The sequence below is a fragment of the Dryobates pubescens genome, chromosome 13, assembly GCF_014839835.1.
Source record: "Dryobates pubescens isolate bDryPub1 chromosome 13, bDryPub1.pri, whole genome shotgun sequence".
NCBI lineage: Eukaryota > Metazoa > Chordata > Aves > Piciformes > Picidae > Dryobates > Dryobates pubescens.
Window position 1 is genome coordinate 28,710,006 of NC_071624.1, and position 21,433 is coordinate 28,731,438.

General features: G+C 52.6%; 3 protein-coding genes and 2 non-coding genes across 6 annotated transcripts; 1 reads left to right on the forward strand and 4 right to left on the reverse strand.

The window, feature by feature from the left end:
• Positions 1-229: 229 nt before the first annotated feature.
• On the forward strand, positions 230-7,164 carry PHKG1 (phosphorylase kinase catalytic subunit gamma 1). Its single transcript, XM_054166477.1, has 10 exons — positions 230-462; positions 1,800-1,933; positions 2,216-2,391; positions 3,063-3,117; positions 3,664-3,729; positions 3,952-4,115; positions 4,700-4,790; positions 5,679-5,832; positions 5,916-6,041; positions 6,865-7,164. The coding sequence occupies exons 2-10, from the start codon at positions 1,851-1,853 to the stop codon at positions 7,114-7,116; spliced, it is 1,167 nt and encodes a 388-aa protein (XP_054022452.1). The 5' UTR covers positions 230-462; positions 1,800-1,850; the 3' UTR covers positions 7,117-7,164.
• A 676-nt stretch (positions 7,165-7,840) lies between these two features.
• Positions 7,841-13,258, reverse strand: SUMF2 (sulfatase modifying factor 2). 2 transcript variants are annotated; one of them, XM_054166478.1, is made up of 8 exons: positions 13,029-13,258; positions 11,837-11,951; positions 11,243-11,287; positions 10,905-11,055; positions 10,320-10,375; positions 9,656-9,740; positions 9,061-9,215; positions 7,841-8,339 (listed from the first exon to the last, which is right to left on the reverse strand). In XM_054166478.1, exons 1-8 carry the CDS (start codon positions 13,163-13,165, stop codon positions 8,310-8,312), a joined length of 774 nt encoding a protein of 257 aa, XP_054022453.1. In that variant the 5' UTR covers positions 13,166-13,258; the 3' UTR covers positions 7,841-8,309. The 2 variants fall into 2 exon arrangements, with proteins under 2 accessions (XP_054022453.1, XP_009901591.2); XM_009903289.2 differs by having other exon boundaries at positions 9,050-9,215.
• Positions 13,259-14,668: 1,410 nt separating this feature from the next.
• Positions 14,669-21,095, reverse strand: CCT6A (chaperonin containing TCP1 subunit 6A). Its single transcript, XM_054166856.1, has 14 exons — positions 20,911-21,095; positions 20,569-20,632; positions 19,734-19,868; positions 18,990-19,163; positions 18,753-18,856; positions 17,995-18,105; positions 17,361-17,520; positions 17,028-17,110; positions 16,705-16,801; positions 16,215-16,362; positions 15,786-15,919; positions 15,579-15,681; positions 15,183-15,255; positions 14,669-15,026 (listed from the first exon to the last, which is right to left on the reverse strand). The coding sequence occupies exons 1-14, from the start codon at positions 21,042-21,044 to the stop codon at positions 14,954-14,956; spliced, it is 1,593 nt and encodes a 530-aa protein (XP_054022831.1). The 5' UTR covers positions 21,045-21,095; the 3' UTR covers positions 14,669-14,953.
• LOC128897775 (small nucleolar RNA SNORA15) lies at positions 18,241-18,376 on the reverse strand. Its single transcript, XR_008462592.1, has one exon. It is a non-coding gene; the product is annotated as a small nucleolar RNA SNORA15 (small nucleolar RNA).
• LOC128897776 (small nucleolar RNA SNORA22) lies at positions 19,273-19,404 on the reverse strand. The gene has a single exon (XR_008462593.1). It is a non-coding gene; the product is annotated as a small nucleolar RNA SNORA22 (small nucleolar RNA).
• Positions 21,096-21,433: the final 338 nt, after the last annotated feature.

Sequence of the window (21,433 nt, forward strand, 5' to 3'; positions counted from 1 at the left end):
GCGGCTCGGACCCGGCGCAAACCGGAGATGCGGCGCCGGGGCCAAGCTCAGCCCGCGTAGGGAAGGGTTAAAGCCGCCGGTGCGGCGGGGGGGGGAAGCCCCGGCCCCCTTTCGCTCCCCACCGAGCCGCCGGCAGTTGCTCGCCGGGCCCCCGCCGCCTTCCCGGGGGGCCGCGGGCTGCCCCCTCCCGTCCATCCGGCGGGAGTCCGTCCCCAAGCCGCGGCCCAAATGCCCCCCCCGGGCCGGCCGGCGGTGCCAAGCGGCGCTGCGCTTTATTTTTGGCTCGGCGGCGGCAGAGCCGGGCGGTCCTGAGGGAGCAGCCTCAGGCGGGCGGCAGCTCCCCCGCGCCCAGGCCCTCCTCGGCCCACCGCGGCCTCAGCCCTTCGCCCGCCAGCGCCCGCCCCAGGCCCGGGGCCGGCGCGGGGGAACGCGCGGTGGCGGAGCCCGGCTGCCCGCGGCCAGGTGAGGGGCGAAACCGGCCTCGGCAGACGGGGCTGGACGTGGGGGGAGGGTTGCGGAGCCGGCGGGGGTTAGCCGCCCCACGGGGCTTGCTGTGGGTGTTATTTCTAGCGTTATTTTGCTGTTTCTTGCCGAGTACAGCGGGGCCGGCTCCCCAGGAGCTGCCCGCCTCTCCGGCTCACGGAAGCGCAGAGCTTTGGGTGCGAGAAGACCTCCCGCGGCATGAAGGGGGGGCCGGGGGGCCGCTGCTGCTAGGGGGTTGGGGGCTGGGCCGGGGCAGGAGTTCGCGGGGGGCGCTCCCGGGCTGGCCTAAGAGCTGGGTTTTGCTTGAGCTTTCCAGATTGCTCTCAAATATTTGCGTGTTACCGAATATTTACCATGGCAAACGTGTAATGCCCTGTTGCAGCGCAGCGGCCCCGGGTGGCAATGCCCGGTCCGGCTCGCTCAGCCTTCCTCCATCGCTACCTCGGGATAGAAACCCCTCTCTCCCCCCACCCCCTGCCCTCTCTTTACCCTTCGTTGCACGCCCATGGAGCTCATACAGTACTGATAATTAAAGCAGTCTCCCCTCGGTACCAGCTGTTTCTGTAATATCAGGAGGTTTTCAGCAAACTCCTGGGCGCTTTCCTCCTAGAAAGCAACACACAGAGCCCAGGTTCACCCTGGCAATCCCCCACAGGAGATCCCCAGCTCCCAGCTCTTCCACATAAGACCACCACCGTTCCCACTACTTGGATTTTCAGCTTCAAAGACATGGAAGTTAGCGGTTCTGCCCAACACTGGAGATACTGTCTCTTCTGTGCTCCCTCTCCCTACCTCTCATTCAGCCCTTACTTGTTTTGGCACCGCTGGCATTATTGCCAACAGCTAAAATTTAATAAATTAAATCAAACTCCTGGCTCTTTAGAAATGCTCCATTCCTCATTAAACACAATATTGATACTCTTCTGCCCATCCACGGTCCCTCCTTTGCCAAACTGTCACCCCAAAGTGACAGTTTTGCTGCCTAAGCAGGGAAGGGATGAGGTTTTGAGGTGCTGTGAGGCTGCTTCTGCCCTCAGGGACAGCCAGGGTGCAGGGAATCCCATGGGATTTCTCGTGTTAGTCTCAACAGAATCTCCATGAGGTCCTGAGGGCAAAGCTTTGCTTTTTCAGTCAATTAAATATTGCCTTTGGTCTGTGGTCCAGGATTCACCATCATCTTCAACATCTTCTTCCTCCTCTTTTCTCCTCCAGGTCAATGTTTTCCTCTCTAGGGAGGCAAAAATCAGAGACAGGGTAGGTCCCTGCTCCTGCCCCAGTTGCAGGGAGTATCCATCCTTGCTCTTTTCTCCTTGCAGCCCCTTTCCACCAGCAGACAAGGCCAGACTGCCCCCAGCCAGGAGCCAGAGATGACCAAGGAAGAAGAGCTACCAGACTGGAACTCATCCAAGGAGTTTTATGAAAAATATGAGCCAAAGGAGATTTTGGGCAGGTAAAGTTTGGATCTGGCAAACTGTGGTTTCCCATACTCCAGTACCACATAGGAACAGGTTTTATTCCTTGGGAATCTGATATGAACAGGGGGCCGCAGCAGCATGGGGTTAAAAATAGCATGAAGCAGCACTTCCCATCAGCTTGAAACCTTCTGTCCCATCAAGACAGGGTAACAGAGTGAGACCCGCTTGCGCAGGCCAGGTGCTGATGGCACAGCCGCGAAGCTGGGCTGGATGGGGCGGGATGGGAACCTCCATCTTGGCTGTGTTGTCCCTGGCAGGGGGGTGAGCAGCGTCGTCCGGCGGTGCATCCACAAGATCACCCGGCAGGAGTACGCCGTGAAGATCATCGACATCACCGCGGGCAACATCTCCCCCAAGGAGGTGCAGGAGCTGCGGGAAGCCACCGCTAAAGAGATCGACATCCTTCGGAAGGTCTCAGGCCACCCCAACGTCAGTAAGTCCAGCTCTGAGCATCAGCACCAGGGGTTTCCTGCCTGTTTATTCCTCAGGGTGTCCCTAGGAAAGGATTTGGGGGTGAAATCCCTGGAAGGTCAGACCTCCAATGGTCCTAATGTGCCACACAGCACCTGCTTGCAGCATAGAATCATAGAATTGTTAGGGTTGAAAGGGACTTCAAGGATCATCTAATTCCAACCCCCCCTGCCCTGGGCAGGGATACTTCACACTTGATCAAGTTGCTCACAGCCAGCCTGGCCTTAAAAACCTCCAGGGATGAGGCTTCCACCACCTCCCTGGGCAACCCGTTCCAGTGTCTCACCACCCCCATGGGGAAGAATTTCTTCCTAACATCCAGTCTGAATCTACCCATTTCTATTTTTTTTCCCCATTCCCCCTAGTCCTGTCACTCCCTTGACACCATAAAAAGTCCCTCCCCAGCTTTCTTGTAGGCCCCCTGAAGATACTGGAAGGCCACAATAAGGTCTTCTCAGAGCCTTCTCTTCTGGACTGAAGCTCCACCTCAGCGCACACACCAGCAGTGTCCAGGCTGTCTCCCAACCAAAACACCACTGAAGAGCAACTCCTCGTTAATTCAATTAGCAATTAGAACAGCAAGGGGCAGGAACAGGCTGTACACTGTGCTCACAGCCCTTGTGTTTGTTGCAGTCCAGCTGAAGGACAGCTACGAATCCAGCACCTTCTTCTTCTTGGTGTTTGACCTGTAAGTACCAGCTTCCTGTCACCCCAGCACTATCTCCTCAAGCCCATCCCTGCTCTGCAGACAGCCACCAGCCAACACCCATGCCAGCTGTTGATGGTGCAAAGAGGTCAAAGGTGGAGGACAAACAGCTCTTGCTTAAGGTAGCACCAAGCTTGATGGCTGTGAGCTAGCTCACCGCAGCCTTTTCGCTGGCTGTGCTTCCCCTCTGTCAGTGGCTCAGTGCTGCTCAGGTTTCCCTCTAACCTTTGTGGGAGCTGTCACACGTCCCAGGGGGTTATTTATATGCCCAGTGTGACGTCACAGCTCCTGACACCGAGGCAGTGCAATGAACATCAGCAGGAGAGCCTTGCCCCATCCAAAACCTGCCCTCTCTGAGGACAGGCTGTCCTCTTGCCTGATGTTATGCAGCAGTGTAGAGGCATTTTTACCCCTTTTTTCACTAAGTTAAGTGGCAGTGACCCCCAGGTCATCCTCCCCAGGGGCTTGGGGCTGCTTTGCCATTGGAGCTTATCCACTGCCTGCCTCCATTTTCCTTCCCACATGCAGGATGAGAAGAGGGGAGCTTTTTGACTACCTCACTGAAAAAGTCACCTTGAGTGAGAAGGAAACCAGGTAAGGCCAGGTGCAGGTGGCTGAAAATCATGTTGCAAAAGCAGAGTGTGGGTTTGAAGGGTGACCTTGCACCCAGTGTGGTGCCCACAGGCAAAACAGCACCCCTGGCTGTGCCCCTGTGCTCAGACTTAGGGGCTGAGCTGCTTGGTCCCTTTCCCCATCCCTGGGAGCACAGTACTGGTGGGCACTGGGCCTGGGAGAGGTGCTGTCACCCATCCCCAGGAAGATCATGCGTGCGCTGCTGGAAGTGATCCAGTACCTCCACTCCATCAACATTGTCCACCGAGACCTGAAGCCAGAGAACATCCTCCTGGATGATGACATGAACATTAAGCTGACAGACTTTGGCTTCTCCTGCCAGCTGCATGAGAATGAGAAGCTCAAAGGTAAGAGGACAGCAAGGGTGGGGGTGATGCCAGCTGGCTCATGGCCCCTCCATTGCTGCAGTGCCCACAGCAAGTCTGAGAGTCCCTCCAGCCCCACAGTCTTCTTGGGGTCAGTCTCAGTGCTGTGGGTACAGATGGGTGCCTGGTGGCTTTGGGTGCTTCTGCTCACACAAGAGCATCCTGCTCACACATCTGCCTGCACATGGGCTCCTTGCCATGAAGAAATTGCTGCCAATTAGGAAAACCATCCTGTTCTTTCCACTTCTTTTCCTCCAGTTGATCCTCATTACCTCATCCATTTACTGCCCATCATGAAGGTTTTTTTCCCCCCCACCTCCTACCCTGCAAAGAGCCACGTAGCCAACCTGGCCATCCCCATCGCTCTCTTTGCTCACTTTTTAGCCACTAGAGTTCAGCAAGTTGCCAGCAAGATGCACATCAGTTATGGTTATTCCCTGTGGGCATCATCACTGCAGAGATCCCACCTGGGACCCAGTCCTCTCTTGTCAGCTGCTGAGGGGTGGGTGGGGATGGAACAAACCCTCCTGGGTGGCTCAGGGGGATGCTCTGCTCTGTCTCCACAGAGATCTGTGGCACACCTGGCTACCTGGCCCCCGAGATCCTGCAGTGCTCCATGGATGACGAGCACCAAGGCTATGGGAAGGAGGTTGATATGTGAGTTGGATGCCTGCCCTCCCACCTCATCCCTTGGGCTGCTCCCAAAGCAAGTGAAACAGCAACAGTTGTGCAGCTAGGGACCCATTTGAGTGTTGGAAATTAATTAAATGAGGCACCAAAAGAAAACCCTGAGGGCTGTGAGAGGTTGTCCTGGTGACCAGCTAGGACCAGGGGACTGGCACAGCAGCCTGGGAATGAGCACATCTCCCCACTTTGCCCCATCAGGGAGGAGGAAAAGCAATACTTTGTGTTCATAAATTAACTTGAGCCAGGCTCTAAGACACAGGGCTTTTAAAAGGCACTCCGGAGCAAGACCTGAACCCAAGGCAGCCCCTGAGGAAGCAGCCAGCTCTGGAAAGCTCATCCGAGCCCTGCAGACACTTTGCTACCAACTCTGGTGACTTCAGGCTCAGGTCTGCAGCGTTCAGAGCTGTAACCAACCACTCAAAACACAGTGGGGTATTTCAGCCCTATTTCAGTTTAAATACCTTCAGTAACTCCACAGCCAGGGCACTTGGCACACCACAGCCTGGCGCTGAGACAACCCCAGAGCACCCAGCCTTGCTGGCACCACCATGTCCCTCCCTCCCTTAAATAAAACAAGAAACCCAAATGCCTCCAACATGCAGCTTCCTCCTGCAGTATCCAGAACAGCTTCACATCAGCTCAACTCAAAACCCCTTCCCAGCAGCAGGGCAGCCCCAGCTTCTTATCACCCATCAGGGCTAAGGAGCCCCAGGAGCAAGCTGAGCCTCCCCTCATCAGACACCACACAGGGCAGCGTCCTCCTGGCTTTCCAGGGAGGCAAAGCCAGCATGGGGGATGGCACAGAGCCGCTCTTGGGGTGGCAGGCAGGGCTGGAGGGTGTGACTGGGCTGCCCACAGGTGGAGCACCGGGGTGATCATGTACACCTTGCTGGCCGGCTCGCCCCCCTTCTGGCACCGCAAGCAGATGCTGATGCTGCGGATGATCATGAACGGGGACTACAACTTCGGCTCTCCGGAGTGGGACGACCGCTCAGACACCGTCAAGGACCTCGTAGGTGCTCGGGGAGGGGAAAACCTGAGGAAGGGGCTGCAGACAACTGGGATAGCCAAGGTTGGCTGGTTGCCCTCCTGCAGATCTCCCGGTTCCTGGTGGTGGACCCACGGCAGCGGTACACGGCCAGCGAGGCGCTCGCCCACCCCTTCTTCCAGCAGTACGACGTGGAGGAGGTTCGGCACTTCAGCCCCTTCCGGAAGTTCAAGGTGAGGAGGGGTTGGGGGGCGTCTCAGTGCCCTCAGCCTGGAAGCCAGACGAGCTGAGCAGTGGGATGGATTCCCCAGGTGGGTTCAGTAAGGCTGACAGACCTGCTCTGGCAGGGGGGTTGGACTTGATCTTTGGAGGTCCCTTCCAACCCCTAACATCCTGTGACCGAAGCTCGGCCAGGATGTGGCAGCCTGGGTGCACACCCTTCTCCAAGCACTGTTTCAGCTACTTTTTGGTACTTCCTAAGGATTAAGTAAGAAAAGGGAGAAGCTTCCACCCCCCAACAAATCAGTAAAGAAAATCACTTGTAAGGGGAAATCGCTGAACAGGTTGCCCAGGGAGGTGGTAGAAGCCCCATCCCTGGAGGTTTTTAAGGCCAGGCTGGATGTGGCTCTGAGCAACCTGATCTAGTGTGAGGTGTCCCTGCCCATAGGGAGGGTTGGAACTGGATGATCCTTGGGGTCCCTTCCAACCCTGACAATTCTCTGATTCAAAATCGAGTCTGACCTCACATGGGTGCATCAGATGATGCAGAAGTTGATCCAGGAATCCTTTTCCTTCCCTCTAGCAGCCATTGGGACAGCTCAGAGCCATCTAAAGTGGCATTAGGTGACAGGTTTAAGACTGACCTGCAGTTTGACCTTAAGGGCACACTTGGATTTTTGGCTGAACTGCTCAGAGAGGCCTCAAGAGCTGTGCCAGGAGCTGGGCTTCCCTGGCTCCTCCACACAGGCAGCAGTCACGTGGGCTGTGTTGGGGCTGACCTGGTGCCATTGTAGGAGCAGCCACAAATGCCAGCCCGTTCCCCTGCCCCTGCTGCAGGTGATCTGCCTGACGGTGCTGGCCTCGGTGCGGATCTACTACCAGTACCGGCTGCTGAAGGCGGTCACCAGGGAGCTGGTGGTGCGCGACCCCTACGCCCTGAAGCCTGTCCGCAAGCTGATCGACGCCTGCGCCTTCAGGACCTACCGGCACTGGGTGAAGAAGGGGGAGGCCCAGAACAGAGCTGCCCTCTTCGAGAACACCTGCAAGGCCATTTTGCTGACCTTGGCAGCCGAGGAGGAGCTCTTCTGAGGGCTGCTGCCTAAGCTGGCTCAGTGGAGTAAAACAACTGAAAACCAACCAGTGAGTTCTTTGCTCTTCCTTAGAGGTGGGGCTGGCCTCGGGTCAGGTGCAGCTGCAAGCCCCTTCAGACAGCTGTGATTTGCCCCTGGGCTTGTGTCCCACCACTGTAAGGGATGGGTTTGGAGAAGCTGCTGCTAACGGAGCTGTAACCAGCTGCAGCTCCTGATGTGCTCGGAGCAGCAGCTCTGCTTGGGCAAGTTCAGTTTGGCCCTGGAGTGAGACCCTTTTGGGGCAGCCACAGGCAGGGAAGGGATGAGCAGTGCCCAGAAGGGTGTCCTCATCAGGGCTTTAGTGGCTGAGCAGTGCCCAGAAGGGTGTCCTCATCAGGGCTTTAGTGGCTGAGCAGTGCCCAGAAGGGTGTCCTCATCAGGGCTTTAGTGGCTGAGCAGTGCCCAGAAGGGTGTCCTCATCAGGGCTTTAGTGGCTGAGCAGTGCCCAGAAGGGTGTCCTCATCAGGGCTTTAGTGGCTGAGCAGTGCCCAGAAGGGTGTCCTCATCAGGGCTTTAGTGGCTGAGCAGTGCCCAGAAGGGAGTCCTCATCAGGGCTTTAGTGGCTGAGCTTGCGCAGAGCTGTTTTGTATCCCTCACTGCTGGCTGTAACACCCAAGGCATGGGGTGCTGTCATTTATGTACTCAGTCTCAAGCACACGTGGTTTGGCCACCGTCTGAGGGTCAATAAAAGTGCCTTGTTTCAATTCTGGGAAGGCTCAGAGGCTTTCACGAAGCTGGGATTTCCCAAGGAGATGGGGACTGATGTACAAGTCTCCTTCCAGGAATGTGCCCCCATCATTCCCACCACTGCAGCCACCCCTTATGGCAGCCCCAAGCTGGCAGTTTATTTCCAATGGACACCACAAGGAGAGCTTGGAATATTGACCACACAAGAGGAGATGAGAGACAAACCTCCCTGCCTGCCACTCCCAACACTGCTCCTGCCCAGACTTCCCAGTACAAAAGGAGTTTTAGTATTTACATTTTTTAAACTGTCTGGGGTTAATGACAGTGACTGCTGGGGGTTGCTGGTCATCTCCACAGGAGAAAATGCCTTCAGGTCTTCCTGAGTGACCTCAGAGCTCAGGCTTGGTCCAGCTTTTCTCAGCCCTGACTGGAGGGACGTCGGCAGCGCAGCGGAAGCTGAGGTTGTCAGAGGCTGAGTCTGGTGTGTTCCCCATTCTCATGGGAGGAGGGAAAAAAAGAGACACATAATTTAACATGACTAGGAAAATCCTCCACTTCCCTAGAATAACTTCAAGGAAAAAAAAAAAACATTTAATTCTAAATACTGATGACTGGAGAAGCAATTAGGAATGTTTAGGGCAGGAAAATTTTCAGCAGTACTTGTAAAACCTCCTCAGAAAAGGTGAGTAGGAACAAACAAAAGAGCTGTTAAAACCTGCTTCCAAATAAGGTGAAGCAGCTGGAGGACAGAAGTGGCTGAGGGAACTGGAGTTATTCAGGCTGGAGAAGAGGAGGCTGAGGGGAGACCTCCTTGCTCTCTACAGCTCCCTGAAATGGAAGTTAGGAGTGAAGGAGGGGGTTGGTCTCTTCACTCTAGTATCAGGTGATAGGACTAGAGAACATGGCCTGGAATTGTGCCAGGGGAGGTTTAGGTTAGATACTAGGAAAGAAACGTCTTTACTGCAAGCATGGTCAGACATTGGAACAGGCTGCCCAGGGAGGTGGTAGAGTCACCATGCCTGGAAGTGCTCAAGAAACCTGTGGATGTGGCACTTTGGGACATGGTTTTGTGGCCATGCTGATCTTGGTTTCATGGTTGGAATCAGTGATCTTACAGGTCTCTTCCAACCCAAACAGTCCTATGGTTCTATAAAGCCAAGGCAGAAAGTGCTGTGCAGCAGCAGCTGGGCACTGTCCAGGCCTACCTGGTAGTCACCTGAGCTTTATGATTTGCAGACCCATCGACAGTGTCAATCCATGAGGCCCCTCTCAGGACCCTCATGTTCTGAGTGCGCTGCCTCGAGGAGAGCCCTGGAGCCAGGTACTCCGACGCTGTCCACTCCCAGGTGTTTCCCAGCAGGTCGTAGAGCCCTGAGACAGGGATGGTTTTGCATCAGGGTTAGGGATGTGCAAGGGCTGCAAAAGCACCCTGGTGTGTGGGAGGGGGCACAACATTCAAAAGATCACTGCAAGAGGGTGGCTTAATGGTGAAACCGGGAACCAGAAGCTCTTTACTGCCAACTGGCCCCTGTTTACAGCTGGACCTTTGAAGTGTCTCATTGTTTCCCATCTGCTTGAGGGATTCTCAGGCAAATCAGACTGATGAGCAAAATAGTTGACTTCAGGGGGTGCTCTGGTGCAGTGAACTGCACCAGGTGCCCATCAGCCAACTTCACTGACAGCTATCAGTGTTTTGCTGGGCTTGGTTGATCTATCAAGATGCTGAAACTCCCACAACCACAGGATTTTGTAAGTAGTGTTACTTTAGGAAGCAGATGCCAGTCCCCAGGCCAAGAATGCCTGCTCCATACCATAGTTGTTCTGAGGAGGGAAGGCTGCCACCGGCGAGACGCCGTGATAACCGTCCTCAGCCGTGTCAGCCCTGGGGAAATCACCCTGTGGGAAGAGAGAGCAAAGACATGGAGACAGCACCAGGCCTGGCCTTGGCAGGGCTGTGTTACACCTAAAGAATGGAAATAACTCTAAACTGCAAATTAACTCTATGTGGCATTTCTGCCTGTGAGAATCAGAGAAGGGTTTGGGTTGGAAGGGACCTTAAAGATCCTCCAGGTCCCTGGGCAGGGACACCTTCCACCAGCCCAGGTTGCTCAAGGCCTCATCCAGCCTGGCCTTGAACACCTCCAGGGAGGGGGCATCCACAACCTCCCTGGGCAACCTGTGCCAGTGCCTCTCCACTCTTACTGTCCTCCCAGGATAATCTCCTTTTCAAACAAATGTATGCCTGAATTTGTGGTTAATGTGTGCATTTTTGGAAGCACTGAAATCTTGCTTTCCCAGGGAAGCTGGGCTGAGTCTGCTCCCTTTAAGGGTATTTTGGATAACCCACCAGGACCTGACTTTTGCTATCCTGCAGGTAAGCCTGCACTGCTTCCCAGGAGCACACAGCCTGCTCAGGCAGCCACACACCATGCTGAGGAGAGCTCAGAGTAGATGGGGTAATTTTTAGGCTCTTACCTGCCAAAGATTTGTACGGTTCAGCTGGAACTTGTTTCCCCAGGGATACATCCTTTCTGCCAAGGAGGAAGAGAGGCTCATTATCCCTCTGTCACTCCAGCTCTGCACTTGCCTATTTTTAACCAGGCTTTTATAGGCAACCTTTTCTGCTCAGCTCAGGACACTGAGAGGGCCTTGTCAGTCTGATCCCTACAGGCACTGCCAAGGAGGCCAGGAGAGATGGGAATTAGCAACAGCTTCCCCTTCACCAACCACTGCTTGTGCCAGGCAGTCCCTGAGTGATCCCAGCCACTGCTTCATCAACTTGGGAGGGCAGGGGGGTTGCTACTTGCCCCAAGCCCATGAAACAGTCCTTTCAGCTGCCAGAAGTGCTTTGTTTGGGAAGATACATCATAACCATACATAAACCACTTCTTCTTCCTGCATTAGTATTGTTATTATGAATTCAACTCCCAGGCCAAAAGAGGGGGTTTAACCCCTCAGATTAACCTCTGAAAACATCCCTTGGATGGAGGTTTGGATCTGGTAGAACTAATATAACTCAATGCCTTGGTTTGGAAGCAGGTCAGAGCTTGTGGTACATACGCTCCAGTCCTCCCCTGGCAGCAAATTCCCACTCCTCCTCTGCTGGGAGCCTCTTCCCTTTCCAGGCACAGAACGCCCGTGCGTCGTTCCAGCTGACGTGCAGCACTGGGTAATCCAGCCTGTCCCTGATGCTGGAGCCAGGACCTGAGGGCTGGGAGGAATCACTGATCAGAGTCTAACTGATTTTATAAGCTTACCAATTAAAAAGGACCAAGGCAGGGAGCGTGCAACAGCCAGAGATGCCATTCTCTCCCAGTTTCAGTCAGGGAGGTTCAGCAGACACTAAGCTGGGCAGGCTCCTGGCACAGACTCCCCGCAGCAGAGAGGTTTCCACTCACCTGTCGCCAAAAAGCCTTCTCAATGGGCAGCCACCAAGGAGCAGACTGGGAAAAGAAACAGCATCAGATTAAAGTTGAAGTGGTGACACTCTCCCCAAGCACCACCCTAGAGCAGCAGTGTGTAAAGGAGAGCACTTTTTAGTCTGGAAATGGTGAAAAGCTGCAGTTTGAGCTGGGTTATCTCAGGCATTTTGCTAGCAGCAGATGGGTCTGCTTGTAAAGTGAAAAGGGTCAAGCAGCCCATGCTGCTTACTACCTCTGTTTTAAGGTTTCATTAACAAGGTACTTGGAAAAGCACTTTGTTCTCTCTCAGCTCGCTGCAGCATCTCATGGGTCCAGTCTGAGAGTGTTTGGAGAAGATCAACCCAGGCTCAACCCTGCTGTCAGTTTCAAATGCAAACCAACCCAAGACAAAAGAAAACCACTGAGAATGGCCAAGCTCTGCTCTGAGAGGAAGCTGCTACTTGGTGGGAAAGTAACACTAGCAAGGCTCTCCCCTTGTGGTTTTTTTTTTTTCACTTAGAAAGGCCAGACAAGGATGTGAGCACAAACATCACCATCACTGAAACTCATCCCCAGGAGATTTAGATTTACCTCCAGTTTCTGGGTGACTTTTTTCTTCAGCTCTTCAGATACGAAATCCTCAAAGACAAAGCTCCAGCCAAATGCTTCTGCTTCTGTTTTGTATTTGTTTTGTCTAACAAACTCCCTGGTGACAAATACAACAACCTCAGGTGTCTGGGAAGAGTTCTTCGAGAGTCACAAATACAATGATCTACACATGCAACAAGCTCAGAGCAAGGCAAAAGGTGCACAACCTGCAGACACCCATCTGCAGAGCCCCAGCTCCTCCCTGGCACAGCTCAGTCAGCTTGCCAGAGATTTAACAGCTCAGTTTGATCTGCATCTGTTGGCAGGTCTGAGAGTTTCTGTTACCTGTGCACATAAAAAAACCCTCATCCTGCATCTTGGTCTTCAGTGGAGTCTGAGAGATCAAAAATCCCTCAAAACCCACTAAAACCTACAGCTGCTGTTAGTTGAATGTCTCCAAAAAGGCCCTGTGCTGCTGAATAATCTCACCCTGCTCCTGTCCCATTCCCTTCCCCACTGCCTTAGTTGCAGTAATTGTCACTACTGTGTGTTGCTGGGCAGTTACTGGGGTGTGGGTATGTTGGTTCCCTTTATCCACCAAGGACTAAGCCAGGCAAATCAAGGCATTTCCCCAGTGCACTTCCTGGTGCTCTGCACAAGGAAATGTAAACATTACATGGGGGAGTGCTCCTGTATTTACAGATGGAAATGGAACCTATAGGAACCTGAAACCTGAAGCAGTACAGCTCTGAGAGTGGGAAAGTGGGGGAGGACAAAGGGACGAAAGAGAAAAGAAAGGGGGAAAGGGGGAAGGGAAGGGAAGGGAAGGGAAGGGAAGGGAAGGGAAGGGAAGGGAAGGGAAGGGAAGGGAAGGGAAGGGAAGGGAAGGGAAGGGAAGGGAAGGGAAGGGAAGGGAAGGGAAGGGAAGGGAAGGGAAGGGAAGGGAAGGGAAGGGAAGGGAAGGGAAGGGAAGGGAAGGGGGCAAAGAGGAGTAGAGGGAAGCATGTTTGCAACCTACACTGGTACAATGCTTCAATTTGCCCCACGAAGGTGATTTATTACTGTCAGAGACATTTTGGGGTTCTAACAAAGGTGCTGGGAGCATCCCAATGTTGGTTTTCAGACCCTGGGATCCAGCCCCAATCCCAACCCCCCAGCCCCTGCCAGCCAAGCGGGCCCTAACCTTTGCTCCTACCTGAAATCCCTGTTGGTGACAGGGTATTTGTCCAGAGCAAACGGCTTCACTGTCACCTCCCTGACAGGCCCCTCTTCGTTCCTCTTCTCCAAGGAGCTGGATCCCATCTGAAACTTCCCCCCGGGCAGCTGCACCATGCTTCCATCCTCTCCAAATGCTGGAAGTGAAGAAATTCAGTTTGAGAGCTGTCGTTTTGGAGCACGGCCGCGCAGGGCAGCACAGGTTATGTGCCAGTCAGTCACTGTGCGTACTGGAGGCAGGGCGCAGCACAGCCACCACGGTTGGCATTCGTACGGGTCTGTAATGTTTGCGGCCTGTTTTAAAGGCACGTTTCTAGTGTCTCTTTGGGAAAGGAAGAGCTCAGTCAGGCGAGATCAGCCAGGCAGCTCCTCGACACTGATGCCTCGCTGCAATCGGGAGGAAGGGCAGGGGAAGGGGAGCTGTGGGGAGGCGCACAGGGGGGTTAGGGCTGCCGGCACAAGCCGGGGCAGCAGGACCCGCTCCCTCCTCACCCCGCACGGCTTGGCCGCTGCCCAGCACCCAGCACCACAGCAGCACCACCAGCCCCATCCGCCTGGCCGGCCACCGGGAAGCGCCGGGCTCTGCCCCGGAAGAGCTGTGGGCTCGGGGGAGCGGTTCCGGCTCCCGCGCCCCGACCCCTTCCTTCCAGGCCCGCATGGGCTGCGGTCGCACGGCGGAGAGCCTGTGGCAGAAGGGCTGGCTTCACAGCAGCTGGAGGCCGAAAAGCGTTTCACCTCCACACACGGCGAACCTCCTCACAACCCCCCAAGAGGACACAGTCTCAAGCTGCGCCCGGGGAAGCTTAGGCTCGGGGTGAGGAGAAAGTTCTTCACTGAGAGAGTTGTTAGCCATTGGAATGTGCTGCCCAGGGAGGTGGTGGAGTCACCATCCCTAGAGGTATTCAAGAGGGGATTGGACGCGGCCCTTGGTGCCATGGTTTAGTCATGAGGTCTGTGGTGACAGGTTGGACGTGATGATCCTTGAGGTCTCTTCCAACCTTGGTGAGTCTGTGATTGTTTTGGGTTTATTCCTGGCTGTGCCTTAGGAGGGAGGCTCCTGGCTGTGAACTGCATAAAGCACAGCCAGGATAAGGGGGAAATTGATTTCAGGCTGTAGGAGCCTGTTCCCCTCCGTAGAAACAAAACCAAACCCCAACCACCACACTTTAACTCAACCCCCTCCTTATGGCAGGCTCCATCTACAAAGAGGGTTCTAAACCTGGTCTGTCGTCCATGAACACTTCAGCACAGCAAGAATGGTGTTAAAAACCTACCAGTGCGTTATGAGAACATGCAACAGCTCTCCCACCACACTGCAAACAATTCTGGTGTCTCACCTCACTCCCTTTTAGCTGAGAGCAAGTAAAAACCATGAAACAAACAGCTTCCTCCACCTCGAGGATGTGAAACTGCAAGGCTGAAGCCAGGCCACTCCAGGAGCAGAGCCTGGAGCAGCCTTTTCACAGCCCTGCTGTGCTGCCAAGGCAATTATCTAAATGAGTAACAAAGCTGGGAGCCAAAAAGTGCAGTCTGATGCCTGGTGGCAGCTGGGAGCAGAGCATTCCAGAACTTGGCCTGAGGAAAGCAAAGTTTTAAATGACCAACACACATGGAGCACAGAACAGAACAGTTTATTGGGCAGAAGAAAAGCAACTTGAAGTTGTACACCTCAGTGAAAACAAAAATAAATAACTCCTTTTTAGAGCCAAATCTTTGCTTAAGTTGCTAATATTTTGAGTGGCCATGTTCACCAAGGAGGGGCAGCTGCTCGTTACAGCAGAGAACCTTCTGTTGCTGGGAAAACCCCCTCTGGCCAAGCAGAGAGGGGCTTGGAGTAGATTTTTTGTAGGGCCATTCCATGGGGCACTGCTGGAGGTGACTGCTGCCATCAACAGCAGAGCCAGCTCAGCCTTTAAGAGAGGACATTCCAGCTCGCATGATTTCATCCACCAGGAGAATGTTGCTAGCGATCACGGTGCTGGAAACAGCAAATAAATGGGGTTAGAATATCCCTCCTGACACAGAGAAACAGAACAGCTTCACTTCTGCCTTTGAAAGGTAGCTCCCTCTACAGGGGACCACTCAATTCCACATTTCTCTCTCAATTTTAACCATCTAACACTGTGACATTTACCATGAATGAAGCAGTTGCTTCTTGACATTGTAATTATCCCAGATTCCAGCTGCTGCAGCCACCATTGGCTCACCTACAAAAGAGGTAAAACAGTCTTTGAATAACCAGTTCACACAGCTCAAAGCAAGACTCCCCACTGTCTGATGTATGATTTTGCTTGCTACTTGCACCCTGGTGTTAATATGTGCTTTATCTTCACAGAAAGCTCTAACAGAGTGCATGTGAGCAGCACAGCACCCCACAACTGCCTACAGGGCACCTGCCACAGCGTTCTGCACCACTGTCAGTGACAGAAGGAACAGCCTTCTGCAGTCACAGCAGCATTATGGACTCCTCATGGGGCTGAGTCATGACAGTTTCCTGACAGCACATCACCCCATTATTTGAAGTTCTTACCAGTGTTCAGGTCAACTCCAATGAGCTGCCCTGACTCTGCATGCTCTGTCTGAACCTTCACAAGTGTTTCCTGGGGATCATAACCAGAGTTCTGAGCCAGAACCTTTGAGAGAGCAGAGACATGAGTTTATGGTGTTAGACTTCCAGCAGAAAAAGCAACAGGTCTCAGTATGCTTTAAAGCCACTTTACTCAAGAGTTCCTTATACCTTAGGAATGATGAGCAGAGCATCAGCAAAAGCTTGAACTCCAAGCTGGGTTCTTCCTTTTACATTAGGTTTATGTTTAACAAGAGCATTAGCTACTGCCACTTCTAGTGCCCCTGCCCCTGGGACCACACATCCTGCAGGGGAATAAATAACAGCACTGAGACTTCACAGTAAGCATTTAATTTAGTTTGAACAGTTAACTTCTAATGCAATTTGATCTTTTCCCTCATCCTTAAAGACACCTTGCACAAGTTATCAACACCTTGTAAACTACAAGGTGTAAGAACAGGAACTAAAAAGCACTTCATGTTGGAACACACAGATTGGCATCCAGCTGCATCAGATACCAAGGAAGCTGCCATAAAGTTGACCAGTCTGGGGAGTTTCAGCAGCAGAGCCTTAACATCATTGAAGAGAGCAGAGACTCACCATCCTCAATGGCATTTTTAACAGCACGGAGACCATCCCTTACTGCATCCTTGATCTGTGTCAGTGTGTGCTTGTTGGGTCCCCTGATCAAGATGGTGACAGAGCGGGGGTTGTCACATTTCTCAACGAAGGTGTACTTCTCTTCACCCTGGGAAAGACAAGGTGTGCATTCACCTCGTATATGAGCATATACATGTAACAAAGGAACACTTTCAGATTCAGTTCTGCACTAACAGCCCTTCAAGAAGCAGTAAGAAGCAGCAGAACCTTGTTTCTGTTTTCTCACTTGTACAGAAATTAAAAGCATAATATGGAAGTAACAGGAAAATACACTGTGACAAGAGCAGATACCCAGGTAACATTCACATACAAGTGGACACTGGGATGTGAAGTGCCATCAGCCTTTGCTCAGGCTCCTGTATAGCTCTTAAAGCACTTAAGGCCTCACCTGATGGCCACTCTCTGCAGCTGAAAGCTGAGTTGTACCTACCAGGGTATATTCGTAGACAAGCCCTGCGTGTCCCAAGCAGTCAGGAGTGAGATCCTCCACAGAGTTCATGGCAGTACCACCACATGCAAGGGTCAGTCTGAGAGAGAACACACACAGCTCAGCCCTTGCTTTGTATTAAGTAAAGTGTGAAGTCACCAACGTAACAACAGTATTTTAGCATGCAGAACACCACACTGCCCAGGCTTGGAACAGTTTGCTCCTGCTCCATGAAAGAGCTCTTCACAAAAGTAAGCCAGACTTGACTCACTGAGTTTGGAAGAGCAAGTGATTTTACCCTCTCCTCCCTCTCCCTGGGAACTGACCTTTCCATGTTCCTCCTCTTAGCTCTCCGCAAGGCAACTATTCCTTCTTTTGCAAGTGCATCCAAGGAGAAAGGGTCAATTCCCTAGAAGCCAAGAAAGTGACCATCAGGGTGAAGAAAATGCTAAACCCACCCTTCTGAGTCAGATGCTAACGAGGCAGCTCTTCCTCAGGCTCAAAGAAGATCCCAAGTCAGAACTGTAAGCACACATTCACAAGTCCGTTAGCCTACGCTTAGCTGTTTCTGCCAGAAGAACTGCACAAACGGAGTCACAAGGCTTGCCAAGCAAGCCAGCATTTCAGATTAACTGTCCCAGTCAGTTACACCTTCTCACCTTCTGGTTGATCACAACAAATCCTTTATCTGAGTCACCACAGACTCTTCTTTTCAAGTCAACTATTTTGTTCACTCGGTCTTCAATGAACTTCCTCTCTGCTTTCACCAGCTTCTCTCTCTCTTCAGCACTCTTATAGAAGAACCCAGAGCTCACCTCTCTGAAGAAGAAAAAAGAAGCAGTAAGAAAAAAGCCTCCTCTCTGCTGAAGAAATAGAATTACATGTAAGGAGGTAATCCTTCTGGTAATGTTATGAAGAAATCAAACCAAACCCAAGATCCACCCCCAAACCCTAGTTCAGAGCTCTCCCATTACAATAAATGAGGCACCACTAGAAACCAAGCAAACTCTAAAGTGTGTTTAGATGTTTGCTCTACAATATAGAATTCTGCTCAAGAAACAGGAAAGCTTTCCAGCCTGTTTCATTAAAACAGAATAAGCACCACTATGAAGCCTCTGTCTCTCAAAGACAATTTCTCAGCTTCCAAAGGGAGCATCATCTCTTCTATCCCACCTTCTACACTGTCTGCCTCGCTCTGTGCAGTCCTCTCAGTCCTTATTTAAGCACACCTTCAATGCAAGTCCTTTAAGACAGAAGCACTTCCTGCTCCTCACCTCTCTGCTGTGTACTCACGTTTTCTCATATTCTAGAGACACGTTGCAGGTAAGGACATAAGCATCTTCCACTCTCTTCTTCATGTCAGGATGACGAGCACCGTGATCCAAAACCAGCCCCCTGATCAGCCTGAAAGATGAGAAAGCACCTTGTGTGTCCACACACAAGACACACATTCCATAGCACCCAGACAAGTCAGAGAACAGAAAGTGCAGCTGGTCCAACATCAACTGCCCATGCACTTGTGTTGGGAGTGAGCAATCATTCTGTACCCCTCTTCCAAAGGCATGCCCCTTCTCACATCAGCAGCATGCCAACCAGTGTGAAAAAGGAGCTTGCTCTGGCATAGTGTCTGACTGCATTAGCTACTGAGGAAAGCTAGTGCAGAATTCGTCCATGCCACTGAGCTAGGTACACAGCCTAGGCAATGTCCACCCAGATGACTACAGCCCTGTTCCCATTCATCAAGTAATCTTTTGTAACAAGCAGATACAAGCCTAGGGCACAAGTGAACCACAGACTTTATTACTACGACCAAACAGCATCGATTTAACTTTGGTATGTTAGACCCTAACCCAGTGTCATTCTCTGCTATTCAAAACACCTTCAGTGAGTGAGGAACTTCTGCTTATGCCTTTCTCTCACTCCCTTCCCTAGTAACCTTCCCAGGGGTAGCTTTCAGACAGCCAAGCTGTTCTAAAAAGAAAACCACCCCCCCAGACTACTCCAACATCAGAGCATCCTTAAAGTGAAGCTGAAGGGCACTCGTTACTTACGTTGTGTCAGTCTCTGACTTGTGCTTCATCTCCATGATCTCTACCATGTGGAGGTCAATGGGCTCCCCTGGCTTTCTGACTGTCAGAACAGAATCTACTACAGCCTGGAAGAGAGGGGAGGGGGTGGGAAATAAAGCCTCAAAATGACCACTAGGCTTCTCTTCACTCAAGTTAACAATCCCAGGACTTTAAAGGCTGGAGCTCTCAACCCAAGAGGCAAAGCCACGTAACACTTACCTCTGTCAGGATGTCTGCAAGCTCACTGTGAACTTTAGTACGGAGGGATGTTCTGGCAACATCTAGAAGGGTCTCCCTGTCCATTTCCTTGGTTATTTTGACCTGCTCCAAGACTTCAAGAGCTTTGTCTTTCGCAATCTCAAATCCTTCTGCTACTATTCTAGGATGCAAACCCTAATACAAGGAAAGAAGGAAAATAATCAAACAGTAGAAACCAAAATGGTGGTTTTTTTCCACCACTCCAGGTAACATCAAAACACAGGCAATTTGCAGCCTACAAAGAAAATGTACTGTGCTTCTGAATACATATAAAAGGAATGCAAATCCTTCCAATGCAGAGGAAAAGTACAGATTATTCTAGCACAGAACTGAAACCAAGAGCACTACAAAGCACTCTTGGGTGTTCACTGTGCAATATGAATGCCTATTCCAAAATATCTGTCAGGGAGGATCTCCTTGGTAACATGCAAGCCAAAGTGTTTTAGCTCTCACAAAACAGAAGTAACATCAAATAAAACTTTATTAAAAGTCACAGTATTCACAATATGTGGTTTTGATTTTGGATATCTCTTGAAGTCCTCCTCTCCCCATTTTACAAGTTCTGTGCTGCACTTACTTCAGGCAGATGTATTCATTTTCACCTTTGGCTTACAAGCATTAAGCATCAAACAAACCAAGCTGAATGGTCTCATATGAAGCTTTTAACTTCCCCCCCTCTCCCCAAAAGCACTGCTGCAGACATACCTCAGAAATATAGAGGTCTGCCTGCTTTAGAAGTTCTCCAATGATCAAAACATTTGAAGTGGTACCATCTCCAGTGATGTCATCTTGTGCTGTTGCTACTTTTGCTATCAAGGAGGCTGTGGGGTGTTGTATTTGCTAGACAAAAATAAGCAGAGCAGTGAGTGTTACAGCACTGGTACAGGACACAATCTGAAATCAGATAAACAAAACATTTAAGGATCAGCTGATGCTTTTATGATGTCAAGTCATCAGGTTCCAACTAATAGTATCAATTAAAAACAATCACTTTGGCAATAACTTGACTGAATTATACCCACCCCACCCCGATTATGCATCTATACTGGATGCTGGACACTGCCAGCATCCAGCATCGTAGGGTGCATGGCAGGATGGCACCACTGCCCCTGTAATCTTCACCCCCACGCTGGGGAAACAGTGATATAATCCCGGACTCGACAGGAAAGTGCTATGAGCTGCATTCATCACCCAGATTTAAACACTTTGCAGGCCATGTGGCCGTGGTGAACTCTGGCGCCTAAGACCTGCTCAAGCACAATAGAAGAATGCTTCCCATAAGCAAAACAGTAGGTGACAGAAGTGCCGTGTTGCCTTTTAAATTGCCAGATTAGCACATAAACTGCACACCCCCCCTACCAAGCCACGCTTAAATCTTTTACCTTCCTCCCAAGGGCCATTTTGCCCTCAACGTGCAGGGCTAAATATTACAGAAATAAAGGATGGGGGCGTTAGGGAACGTGGTCCCCCGCCAGCCACTGGCAACACCAGCTTGCTCCTGCCTCCCCGAACACACCCGCGGCGGCAAGAACCAGCTCACCATTTCCTGCAGCAGTACGTTGCCATCTTTGGTCAGCTTGATGTCTCCAGCCCCCGACACCAGCCTGCGGGCGAGACAGGGCGGGTGAGCGGCTGCCCCGGCCCCGCCACACGTGCCCGGCCTAGGCCCGCTCAGCTTCCTCTCCATTCATTCAGCCCCACCCGGCCCAGCGGCCTCTTTGTTCCCCAAAGCGTAGCGGAGGCAGGACCGGCATCCCGGCCTCACAGCAGCCTCCTCCCGCCTCTCCCCACCACGCTTCCCCTCAGGCTTAACGGCCGCCGGTGCGGCCTGCCTCCCCTCCCCACCCCCCACCCCAACCGGGAGACACCGGAGATCCCTCACATCTTCATGGTGCCCTTGGGGCCCAGATTGGTCCTCAGCACATCCTGGAGCCCGCGGGCCGCGCTGATATTGACGGCCAGCGCGGCCTGGGCGCGGGCCACCTCCGCTTTGGGGTTGAGAGCCTTCACCGCCATGGTCGCCGCTCCGCTCCGCGCTGGGTCAGGCCGCTCCGGGGGGGCGGGGACAGAGAGGGCCACGCCTCGCTGCCCGCCCCTTCTAGAACACTCCGGGGAGGGTGTGCTCCCATTGGCCAGCGACGGCTCCGATCGCGTCTCCGTTGGCTGCACCGCCTGTCGCTCCCAGCGGCCGGCTCCCGCCCCGCCGCGGTGGCTAACGGGGAGGGCGGGCTGCGGAGGGCAGCGGGTGTTGCTGCCAGGGCCGAGCGGCAGGCGAGTATGAACGGGGCCTTTGAACGGGCATGGTCGGGCGGTCGTTAATCCCATCCGCTCATGTGACAGACGTGCCCCGGCAGGTTCCCAGAACCGTGAGAATAACTAACTAAAGCGGATGATTTAATGTTAGA